Consider the following 12657-nt stretch of genomic DNA (forward strand, 5'->3'; position numbering starts at 1 on the left):
GAATTTGGATATGTCTACACTGTAATATAACTGCATGAATTCATAAACATATTTTTGCTGGAAACAGCGGGATGAAATACAAAATATTACTGATTTGTTTGTAGATTTCAACAAAATATCTGGAAATTTGACAAAACTTTTTTCTACCAAAAAACTGTGTTTGCAATCCATGGATAACATTATCTTGATGACATATCAGCAAAATATTGAAGACAATTTCCACCACTTAAATAAATTAATAAAAACACATTTTTTATTAATAAATAACTATCATATGTCAATTATTAGGTGAAAATTCAAAATTATGAGTGTGAATTAAGACAAATTCTGACAATTTTTTTTTTGTCATCATTATAACTTTTTGCCTATTTTGTCTTGATAATTTTCTATTTTATAATTTTAACTGCCACAATTTTTGATTTTTTTTTTTTTTATCTCATAAAAATGGTATCTCATATCTCATAATATTGACTTTGTTGCACGTCAGAATTTCAAAATGGTAAGTTCGAATTATTTTTGTTGTGGAAAAGGGCTTCCATAGTATAATTTTCTAACAATAGTGCAGAACAAATCACTGAAAACCAAGTAGATGGATGGATGTAAAATATCAGTGAATGTAAACTTCTCAGTGGCAGGGACAGTCTGTCAAGAAATCTCTCACACTGACCAGCGGACCATCCTAATTCTGAGCAATGCTCTGCTTGACCTGGGTAGAAAAATCTGCAGTTGTTACAATGAGCCCATTACACATGGAGTGGATGCAATAGCCCTCCACTGGGATGGACTTTGTCTCACCTCACTATTAGTTACGTTCCGGTTAGAGCACACTAGGGGTGCAATCTGGTTAGTTTCTTTTTACCTTTTGCACCCTAGAGGATGCTTTGCCCCAGGCTTAGTCACCTGTGGATTTTCATGAGTTTGAGAGAAAAAGTAATGTGGATTTGGGTGAGGGCCACGAGTCTGGAAGGGCCAGGAGGGTACGGAGCAGATGGACGTGAGGATGAAAGGTGGTTGGGCAAGAAATCCAGGGTAGTTAAAGACAACTCTCTAAACAAAAAGATCAATCAGGAGAATACAATTTTGCATGCTGAAGATGGCTAAAACCCTCACTCAGTGCTTTTCCTTTTTTACAGTCTCTCTCTCATTAACCCTTAGATGCACGCTTTTTCATTTCTCTTTCCTTTCTGTCTGCCAAATTGACTTGAGATTGAAGAGCAACGGTTCGTGCTCACCGTGACTATCAAAAAGCACATTACCTTGCCTTAATCTTCTCCTCTATGTTGAGCACGAGGCCAATCTCCCAGCATTCCTATCTTCACAAAATTGCACACAGTTACATACATGTCCAACAAACAATTGGGATTCAGCCTGTTTTCTGAGGAGATTATTAACATGCAGCCACAGGCATTGGTCCTGAATAAGCAATGAAATCCTGAGCCCACTTTTCCTCACTGTCCCGCTCTCTTTCTCACTTTCCGTGAATCAAAGCCAGGATTGTCTGGAAAATGAGCTGTCAACCGAGGGTTTGCAATAAGATACATCAACCTCATTGCCAACCCTACAAATAATGAACCGCTCCCTTTTTCCCCCTCTGATATGTTCAATAAGCTACCCATAACAAAGTGCAGAAAGATACGAAGCCGCCTCTTGAGCTGATTAAACCCCATTCTGAGTTTTCAGAAGAAGGGTTTTGGAGACTGGGGATTCAAGGCAAAGCAGAGATATTCAGAGTTGTGTGATTGTATGAGATGTTTTTATGTTTTGAGAGGAAGGCACACCTTCAAAGAGAACGACCCCAAGGCCTGAGTACGGCATGGAAGCTCTGAATAAAAACACGATTAATTTCCTCATTTTTACACACTGTTGTGAAGGTAACCGCTGCAGAGTTAAGCTCCAACACCTTGCAGTAATACTCTGACACCTTATAGAGAGAAAAATGCTTGAATGCAGGAAAAATAAACAGCACATTTAAGAGGCATTCACACAGGCACTCCGTCTGTGCTATTTTTTTATCACTATTCTATTTTACACAGTTGGACCTGGCCAATATACACGTCCTGTTCAAATCCATTGTATTTTGCCTAGCTTGTTTTTTTTCTTCTTCTTTTTTTTACACAAGAATACAAGAATCCACCAATAGCCACACAAACATTTTAAAGTAAAATTCAGTGAGCCTTTAATGTCTGATTCAGTCAAATGTTCATATTATTTTTTTAGGGAAAGTCAGCTGTCATGATGCACCCTTGAGGCTGCAGTTCAGTTCAGAGTCGAGAGAAAACCGCCCCAAACTGTCAAAGACATCATTTCACTTGTTCTCTGCACCCTGCTTACCTGACTCTGAGTCCTCTCTCTGTCTTTCTCTGTTCCTGTCTTCATTTTGACATCTGTCAGCATTTCCATTAGGTGATCAGAGGCCCCCATGCAATGAATAAATAAAATAAAAAATAAATAAATGTTCACCTAAAAGTTTAGGGTGAGTATGCAGAGCAAAAACTGATTTTTATACTTGTCAGTTCCTTTAATATGAGGAAAACTGTCTGGGAAGTTGAGCAGTGTGGGCACGTATACAGATCTTGCCAGTAGCGGATTGGAAAGAAGGAGAGGGTGAATGAGGGGGAGAGGTTTGGAATAGGTGGGGAGGGGTCCATGGGGGGTAATGGAGACAAAAAGGGAAACTCTTTTATCAATTTCATCAAAATCAATTAGAAGCCGGAGTCCGTTGATGGGGCACTGGGTGGTGGAGGGAGTGTGAAATCCCGGGGCATGGGAGGAGATACAAGCCCATGGGGACAGAGGAATTGATGAATAAAAGACTCCCGGAGTCGGGGACACTCTGAGTGGAACATGCTGAAACTCAGCAGCTGCAAATTGAGCTGCCAAAGCTCCTCAATCTCCTCGGGGGGTGGGAAAAAAGAGAGCGGAGAAGAAGAGCTTAATGGTGACTGTCATTTTGTCTGGTGGGACTGGGAACTCTACAAATAGCCTTCAACCAGACCTCTGGCCTAGAACAAACAGTCGGTCCTTGAGATTCAGAGATTCGTTTGGGACTGTGAATGCTCTTGAAGGGATGCGGAAAGTAAACGCACAAATATTTTTCATGTTTATGTGCTATTTATATCAGACAGCATCGTCCTCAAGAGTCTTTTTCTAGTAAACTGATGTATAATTCAATGCAAGGAGGCTTTAAAGGGATCAGTCAGTGACGTCCACACTGTAACACATTCATCACCGTTTCACTAAGCACTGTAGGTAATTCTGCCCTAATGCAATCATTAGTCTTGCCTCTTGACCACTACGGGCCTGCTACAGTAGCATTAGCACCGTCTCCCACGATCTCCTGTCAAGGACACGCCATCTCCCAATAAGTACAATGTTTTGTGTCATAGAAGCCACTATAAATTGCCCTATTCTTGAAAGAATAGAAGCACAAACTGCAGGAAAAGAGACATAGATCCTGGTAATAGAATAAAAGGCTATGAAGGAAGCACCCCTGAGGAAGTGTTTGTGTATTGTGTATTAAGAGACTACCATCCTAAGAGGGCTTTTTCCCCCTGTTCTCACACTCCATCTCACAATGGAAAGAGAAATTGGGGAGGAGTCATTTTAAAACCGGAGGTAACACTGTGTCCCTGGTGCAAACGTTACCTTTTCAAAGAGCTGCGTGAATCATAAACATTTACACTGCTCGGGAGCCTGGGGAGCCAGACGGGAGGGAGCATGCTATCCCTCAACTTCCTGCCTCTGTTTGTTTTCAGGAAGAATGAGGGTGAAAAAAACAAAAAAAAACATGAAAAACAAAAAGCAAAACGGGGCAACAAAGAAGAGTCTTTATATCCTGAGCCTCTGTTTATGTCCTTTGGCAATTGCAGTTTAAACTTGTTTCACTGTACTAGAACACTAAAATGGTAGATCAGAGGTATTCCCACTATAACCGCTATATGCCTCAGTGTCCTGGTGAATGAGTGTGTCTGGTTCCTAGCTGGGAATTCTGCCTCATGTTGGTTTTCAGTGATTCTGTGATTGTCTAAATTTATTACACTTACATCAGACTCTAGTGTAGCAACAAAACCCAACAAAATAAGTTAAAAGAGTAGAAAAACACTGGAGGTTCTATCACAATTTTCAGCAAATGGTCTACCTGAGGTTTCTTAGTCTCGTCCCAGGATTGAAATTCTCATCCTGGGTATCATGTTTTGGGCCAATTAAGTCAGTGAGTCAGCAAGCAACTTAGTAAAGCGCAACAGCGCCCACATACTTTTTCAGCAGCATTATAACCAAACTGGGCAGCTACGAGATGAATCACAGCACTGTAAACTTTGAGATAATGTAAGAGATAATGAAATAATGTAGGCTGATGATTTCGACAAAAGCATATACCATTGATTAGCAACAATATAGTTAGTTACCAGTACTGTAGGTCTGTCTTTGAAGGTTTAGAAGTTATTATTGAAAATCAATTACCTTGCGAAGAAAATGGCAGAGTTTTTCAGGATTGCAATGGAGGATGAATTCCATTATATTTCTGGATATGTTAGGACGATGGTCAGTTAATTTCATATTTTTCAACAAGCTTTAAAAATAAAAATAAATGGCTTTGCCACACGTGTGGCTAAACAAATGAGAGCTGTATGTCCACTGCACTGCATTTCATTGGGGACAAAGGGCCTGTAGGTGCTGCAGAATAATATGATAGAAGACATGCCTCAAAATGGCATTAGTGTCTGATACTTGTCACCATCTAATGGTTAACTTTGGTTAAAACTGATTGCAGTGATGTTTAAGTGCTTGCTAATTTTGCTTATCTGCTGTCCTTTATTTTCAATATTTCCTTGCTCATGAGCAGATAAGAGCTTTGCTAATGATAAAATGGCTGACCTGGAAAGGCTTCATCTACTTGTAACGTTCTCTGTGTACATATTTCTAATTGTGTCCAATTATGTGAGTGCCGAGTTGGAGGGTTTGTCAGAGTGCATTTTTTAAGTCCTATATATATGCATTTCTCTCACCAAGAGACGTCTACAACAGCTTAAACTGTAGTCATGAGACTCGCTAATCATTGTTCATTATACGTTGACAGAAAGTTGGCAGGGGAAGAAATGCAGAAAGATCTCCATCGTGGAAACCCAGAGGCTTGTAAATCCTCTCAGCGGTTTCCAGAGCTCAGACAACACGTGGATGCCGCGGCAAGCCTAACGACACTCAAACAAATCTGCTGATGCATCTGACGCATTTACATATAAAATGTAAATGAGAGGAAGTTTCCTCCTCTCCGGTTGCCAGTTAGCCATACGTCTTGCAATTCATCTGGAGAACAAACCGGCTAATTAGCCTGCTGGAATTAGCCATAGAGCACACGATCTGGACCAAATGAGATCTTAATTGGTTCACCTGCCAGTTCTACATAATTCAAGCTCCTGCTTTACAGAGGGGAAAAAAATACAATGAGGAGGAACAAGCTAAATTCTTTTATAGCCCTTAACTCAGTCTTTTCTCTTCCTTAGCTCTCTTATTAGGCTCTTCTTCCCCAAGCAAGACGCTGAGATCTGTAAGCAGTACTATGAGTCAGACGCAGCCAGGCTTGATTTTGCACATCGCAGGCAAGCCACAATGCCTCATGTTCTTTAAACTCCAATCTGAGAGACCGTCCTGCCGATTTTAATGACCTCGTCTCCCTCAGAAATGCTCTTTATTCTGCTCTCATTCTTTTCAGCAAATGTCAAGCTCTCATTGTAATTCAGAAAATTGGTTGACTAATTTCCATCCGACGAGAATAGAGTTCTCACTATTGACTATTAGCGGCCGCTGGAGGTGTTCAATTGTTCTAAATTACACAGATCAAAGGCTGATTGAGCATGACAACACAAAACAATCGGTGCAATAAAACCATTCGGAGCCCTCTTTTGGTCTTCTCCGCGCTTTGATTCTCCGTAGCGCTGCCACTCGTCGCTCTGTAACTTTGTAGCGTTGAGTGGCAGTAGCTGAGAGAGAACATGACCTCCTACTGACTCCTGCCAACATACCGGATGTCTTTTACGGCAGTCGAAAAAAAAGAAACATCAACATTAATTCCCTGCTAAATGATCCTCGTGAATTATGCATGAGGAGACTGCGTGATATGTAGATTTCCACCTTCAACCTTTGTCAGTCTAATTGCTGCCATTTAGGTCTGGATCTGAAGTGTTGCAGTCGACTGTAGATGTGGCTCACATCCGTCAATAATGTTCCCGGGCTTGTATCAAAGACACGCCAGGAAGAGAAGTGCTGCCGGTGCATTAGCAAGGCGCCTCAAGGCCGACTCTGTCTGCTTGCTACTTTTTTTCTGGATGCTTTCAGCTAGTCGAGACCTTTCCGTCTTACCTTGGTCAGGTAGCTGCGAGTTGTTGGGGGGAACGGTCATATTCAGTACGTCATTGACAGCTGTGTCGGCGTAGTGCCCTCTCTGTACATCATGTTCGCTGTCGGTTTGGTCGCTCTCCTCATGGCCACTGTCCTTCAGACTGTTTCCTTCCATGTCCTTGAATGTTGAGGTGCTATAGCCAGGTGAAGTAGAAAAACGAGAGAGAAAGAAGGGAAGTGTTATTTAACTGTTAACTTTGGTTTCATCACTCTTCACCCAGTGCTACCTTTATTTAGCTCTTAGCCACACATATGGTGAAGCTGAAAAGAGGCGGCTTTTCTCACATTCTGATATGGTGGGGTAAAGGGTCAGGGGTGACTGGTTTATAGCTGTGCAGAGCTCTTATGTGTTGCTGCGGTTAAAGTTCATTGTATATAGACCATGTCAGAAAACTGTCTTGTATATATGTTGGTTGTAGAAGCACCAAAGGGATAGTTTACTCAAAAATGAAAACTCTGTCATTATTTAAGCACTCAGACAATCAAGACTCTATAATAACATTGTATTGTATTTGTAACACAACATGTGACTACTAAAAGCACAATCTGGCTGCTCTAGAACAAAAATGAATTGACTAAGGCTGTTAAGGTCCAAAAAAAATAAAAATAAAAGTTCCATATGGCTTTGCTGCTTTGTATGAGGAACGGACCAAAATTTAGGTCATGTGATGATAATGTAGGTAATGAATTGCAGTGCTGACATATTTGATTTTCTGGGTATTTATTTTTTATTTTTTTCTGACTTTTTTTCTGATAAAATTAATCTTCTGGAATGGCATGAGGGTGAGTAAATGATGGCAAAAATGGAATTCATAGGTGAACAAAAAAGTATGACTTTAAAACATATTTCCATGTTAAATGTAAAAAAAAAAAAGGCTATCAATATTTGAGCTATCAATATATTTCTGGAAAATAAAAGCTTTTTTATTATGACAAAAAGCTACAAATATTTGATTTAATGGGGTTTTCAGAGTAAAAAAAAAAATTAATGAGGTCACTTCTTCTTATTAAGGAGAACTTATTTTGGACATACATTTAGGGAAGTTTACGTAGAGGTATAACAATTTGAGCAAACTGTGCTTTCCTCCTTTACCCTCATCCACTGACATAAAAGAGTGAGCGGAGGGAAAAAGCTGCCAATTGACAGCTGCAGTGCACAAGCCTGATTTCCCTTAATTTGATAGTTAGCCCAGTGGAACACATTCTGCCTCTGAAGCAACAGTGAGGATCAGAAACGCATGCGTACACATACACACACTGACATACAAAGACAAAAGCTTCACTGTAGCCTCTTCTAAGGAGAAAGATAGGAGGAAGAGAGAGAGCGAAGGATTCCAGCAATGTCACTGCAATGGTGGTAGTGAAGCCTCTGATTTTATCAGTCTAATTGCACCTGTCCCAGTCTGTTCGCCCACAGGCTCCGGAGGGGATTTCTTTGTAGTGTCGCAGAGCCAAACAGCCGACACTTGAATACTCTTTGTTTATGTAAACATAGGCAATGCTTTTTTCAGAAGATAAAATTGCTGTAATTGGTTTGAAAAATGCAGTACTGAGGTAAACTGCAATGTTTTTTTTGCTCCAGGTAAGAGAGGCATTGCGGTCCCGGTGCACATCTAAAGAAGCCGGGCCCCAGGCGGCTGAGGACCTTCATTAGGGATGTCTGCATGCCAATGCTCTTTGTCAGTCAATAGCCTCCTTTTAGGTGGACTGAGGAATGCTGGCCAAGTCCTGCCAGTACAAAAGATCTATTGTCCTTGCTCTTTTCTTCCACAATGCAAAACAAGGTTACCTTTTCCTTATCTCTGTAGTCTTACAAAGCCCTCCTTGTGTACTGAGGAAGAATCCCTTGGAATTCCAGGATTTCAATTCTTGTAGATTTAGCTATCTGATTAACATCTACATGGATGTAGCTTAAACGCCCAAAACTCTGCTCTGGGCTACAGCTTTAATATTCTCTAGCATGTCATATGTATACACATTTTTGCAGGGATTTGATGAAATTATTAATACGGGAGAAGAAAGCGATGAGGATGTGCTTAAACACTTGTGATCCTAAATTATTAAAGCTTAACATTGGGCATTTGTAAACATGTTGAGTATTAATATCTAGCTTACTGTATGTGGCCAAACCCTAAGATGGTTTATGAGCCAAAAACATATTTTCTAATAAAGATTTTTAATAACAAATGCAATCTTTTTTTTTTTTTTTTTTTGTGCGCGAGATAAAAAGATACTAATGTATGTACAAATGTACCATAGTATAACTGTATGTCCATCCACTAAAACTAAAATGCAAAAACATCTAATTCTGAAATATCCATCATCAGAAACACGAAACAATAAAAACTTAGTCCATCTGGTCAAGGTAAGAGAAAGCGAAATCTATAGTACATAAATTGTATTCTATTACACATGCAAATGGTGAGCAACATAAAACAGAACATTAAACAGTTACAAAAAGGTATGATCTTGCCGCTTTAAGAATGCATCTAAAATGAGTGAGATAAGTTAATCTGATTGCTGTATAAAGACATACCTTTTAATTAGGTGTGCTCTGCTGTTTACATAACTGGAGTCAATGGAATAATTCTCCGTCTGGGGGAAAGAGACAGAATTAAAGAGAGAGAGAGAGAGAGAGAGAGAGAGAGAGAGAAAGAAAGAGAGAGAGAGAAAACAAAAAATGAATTTAATTACGCAGCAACCAAAATAATGTCACCAGTAATTGCCTTTCAATAGAAATGTTATTTTACACAGAGACTCTAGTTAGCTGCCTGGGCTTTCAAAGGCAAACTCTCCCATTCTCTTTCTAAGCACATGTGGCCTGTTCTGCTGCAGTGAGTCTGCTCCTGTCGTCACTCCTCCAGCCTCCCCCCACCCACAAAACCATCCTTAGTCAGACCACGCTCCTCAAAATGTCATTAAGCCAGATAGGGGAACAGAAGGAGGGGTTTGGGGTTAGAGAAGAAAGTTCCCCATCGAGGGAGAGACGATGCGTCGATAACGCTTTGGGAACGCATTCTGCGTGAGTGCGTCTGAAGCATCCATGTCAACTAGTCCAATGGCGAGAGTGAGCGTCAGGAGTGACGTCACGACCAGGAATTGATAAAAACCCCAACCGGAGCAACCGGTGTTAGCTTTCTGTGCCTCAGCAAGCGATCTGTGTCAAACCTGTCTGTCATATTTACTGTTGTCTTGTGCAAAGTTTATATACTATGGCTAAGCAACTATTCAAACCGTGTGCTTCTCCCTGCCCGCGTTATTTAACGGGTGGGGATACACACGAGCTTTGTGTAGTTTGTTTGGGAGTGGAGCATGCGTTATCAGCCTTCGAGGAGACTGATTGCCCGCATTGTGAGAAGCTTTCGCTTCGCATGCTCCGCTCCCGCTTGTCACTCTTTGATGAGAAGAGCGGCGAGCCTCGCGCTCCTCAGGGTGCAGGACCCGCTTCTGCCGAGGCAGAACGGAGAGTGCATTCCTGGGGTTCGCAAATGGATCTCTCAGCGGGGTTGGAGACGGGTCCGAGGGCTCTTTCTCCTCCCTTACCTGGGAGATCCATAGCTCAAACTCCGGTGTCGGAAGCCCGCCCCGCGGCTTCTTCCGCCCGGGGGGAGAGCCCATTGCTTCGTTGCTCTAGCTCCGAGGAGTTAGATGTAACGGGCAGTGAAGGTGACACAATCAGGGGGGAAGAGGATTCAGCCATCTCTTTCCCCAGCATATGAGGAGTTGGTTGATGTATTAACACGAGCTGTAGATAAATTACATATATCTTGGCCATCTGATAAACAGAGCGCTCGTCCTAAAAGCAAATTAGACGAGCGTTTTCTGTCTTCTAAAACATCGCCTACATCACGGGGTCTCCCTTTTTTCCCTGATCTTCACAGTGAGCTGTCTAGATCGTGGAATAAGCCATATTCATCACGTCTTTTCAGCCCTCAAGTGCGCATTTATTCTGATATAAGAGGGCTGAAAGAAAATGGTTATGAAGCGATGCCCCGGGCGGAGCAGACGCTCGCGAGCTATCTTTCCCCTGGTTCAGCGTCATCTATTAAGAACCCGACTTTGCCCACGAAGCCTTTAAAGATCACATCTAATTTAGTGGGTAAAGCTTACACAGCAGCAGGTCAGGCTGGAGCTTGCCTTCACTCGATGGCTTTGCTTCAGGCTTATCAGGCTGAGCTGCTGGGGGAGTTAGATAACAGTGAGGGAGTCAGCCGTGACGAAATTCGCGAACTTCGTCGGGCTACGGATTTATCTCTCAGGGCGACTAAAGCAACAGCACGTGCTATTGGTAGATCTATGGCTGCTTTGGTTTCTACAGAAAGACACCTTTGGCTTAATCTTTCAGATATTAAAGATAAAGATAGATCTTTTCTTTTAGACGCTCCCATTTCTCATGAAGGTCTGTTTGGTGATGCTGTGAATGAAGTGGTTGAAAGATTTCAAGAAAATAAAAAGCAATCTGAAGCTTTTAAAAGTTTTCTCCCTCGCCGTTCTAATCCTGATGCTGCTGGGCGTGCAAGGCAGCCCCAGCCATCATGCTCCTCATATCGTGTTTTTCAAAAAGAGAGTGTTGCGTCTCGCGCTCCTCCTCAAAAATCACGGGGACCGAGCCAGCACTCACAGCCAAAGCAATCTAAGCAGAAGCCGGATCTGAGGACCGTTCTTCTCGCTAAGAAAGCTTCGGCTCAGAAGAAAAGGTCCTGACGCCAAATGGGTCAGACCTGTGAGGGCAGCCCCAATCGAGACAGTGCGGTGTACACCTCAGTATACGGTGCCCGTCCGGTCTCGGTGCTCTCACGGGGCCGTCCTGCCAACCCCGCCACCCTTGGTGCCTCGGGGCGCAGCGGTCTCCAGCGGGTCTCTGGCGCTGTGTCTCCCTGACGCTGCGTCAGGCTCGCTCCCTCTGAGGGGGGTCCAAGAGCAGTTAGCTCGGGTGGTTCCTGCGCTTCGGCTTCAGGTCCCCGAACTAGCTGTTCTAATTACACCAGAGGCCAGCCTCGAGAGGCTGGTTCCCTTAGTAGAATGTCTGACAGAATGGAAAAGTCTGCCGAATATATCTCAATGGGTCCTGCAGATAGTAGAGAAGGGCTACAGAATCCAGTTCGGTTCTCGTCCCCCACGCTACAACGGGGTGTTGCTCACAGTAGTGCATCCCGAGCAGGCTCTGGTCATGGAGCAAGAAGTGAAATCTCTTTTAGCGAAAAATGCTATAGAGCAGGTGTATCCTCCCGACAGGGCATCGGGTTTTTACAGCCGTTATTTCATTGTTCCAAAAAAGGATGGAGGGCTGCGTCCCATTTTAGATCTTCGTCTGTTGAATCGTACAGTTCAGAAATTAAAATTCAAGATGCTGACACTCAAACAGATCGTGACTCAAATCAGATCCGAGGACTGGTTCGTCACAATAGACCTAAAAGATGCGTACTTCCATATCTCCATCCTCCCTCAGCACAGGAAGTTCCTAAGGTTTTCTTTCGGGGGCAAAGAATACCAGTATCGGGTACTTCCCTTCGGTCTAGCTCTCTCACCCCGCACATTCACGAAATGCGTAGATGCAGCTCTGGCCCCGCTCAGGCTGCAGGGCATACGTATTCTGAATTACCTGGACGACTGGTTGATTTTAGCAGAATCAGAACAGTTGGCGGTTCGGCATCGAGATGTCGTCCTCGCTCATATGCAAAAGTTGGGTTTGAGGCTCAATACCAAGAAGAGTGTGCTATCTCCATTACAGAGGACCACTTTTCTTGGGGTGGTATGGGATTCGGTCACGATGCGAGCCTCTCTTTCGCCCGCTCGTGTAGCCAACATCCTCGCAGCCACTTCGGAGCTAAAGCTAGGCCAGTCACGCACTGTAAAACAGTTCGAGAGATTGTTGGGTCTCATGGCAGCAGCGTCCAATGTGATCCCCTTTGGCCTGCTGGGCATGAGACCTTTACAGTGGTGGCTCAGGACCAGAGGGTTCTCCCCGAGGGGAAACCCACTTCGTACGATCAAGATCACGCGGCGGTGTCTCCGCGCCTTGGTCATATGGAGAGAACACTGGTTCCTGTCCCAGGGTCCGGTATTGGGAGCTCTTTGTCATCGGGTTACCATCTCGACAGATGCTTCCCTTACGGGCTGGGGAGCGGTAATGGAAGGCCGCTCAGCTCAGGGTCTGTGGGAGAGCCATCATCACTCTTGGCACATCAACTGCCTGGAGATGATGGCTGTCTTCAAAGCTTTGAGGCACTTCCTGCCAGACCTGAGGGACCATCATGTGCT

General features: G+C 43.2%; 1 protein-coding gene across 4 annotated transcripts in view; it reads right to left on the reverse strand.

Annotated features, from left to right (window-relative positions):
* pcdh19 (protocadherin 19) overlaps window positions 1-12657 on the reverse strand; it is a 59922-nt gene that overhangs the window by 15889 nt on the left and 31376 nt on the right. For all 4 annotated transcript variants that reach the window (XM_052574903.1, XM_052574905.1, XM_052574904.1 and 1 more), the window contains exons 3-4: window positions 8933-8991; window positions 6358-6530 (exon numbers count right to left, since the gene is read on the reverse strand). In XM_052574903.1, the coding sequence (XP_052430863.1) occupies window positions 6358-6530; window positions 8933-8991 (232 nt within the window). The remainder of the gene's footprint in view (window positions 1-6357; window positions 6531-8932; window positions 8992-12657) is intronic.

The sequence above is a fragment of the Carassius gibelio genome, chromosome B14 (assembly GCF_023724105.1).
Source record: "Carassius gibelio isolate Cgi1373 ecotype wild population from Czech Republic chromosome B14, carGib1.2-hapl.c, whole genome shotgun sequence".
In the NCBI taxonomy this organism is placed as follows: domain Eukaryota; kingdom Metazoa; phylum Chordata; class Actinopteri; order Cypriniformes; family Cyprinidae; genus Carassius; species Carassius gibelio.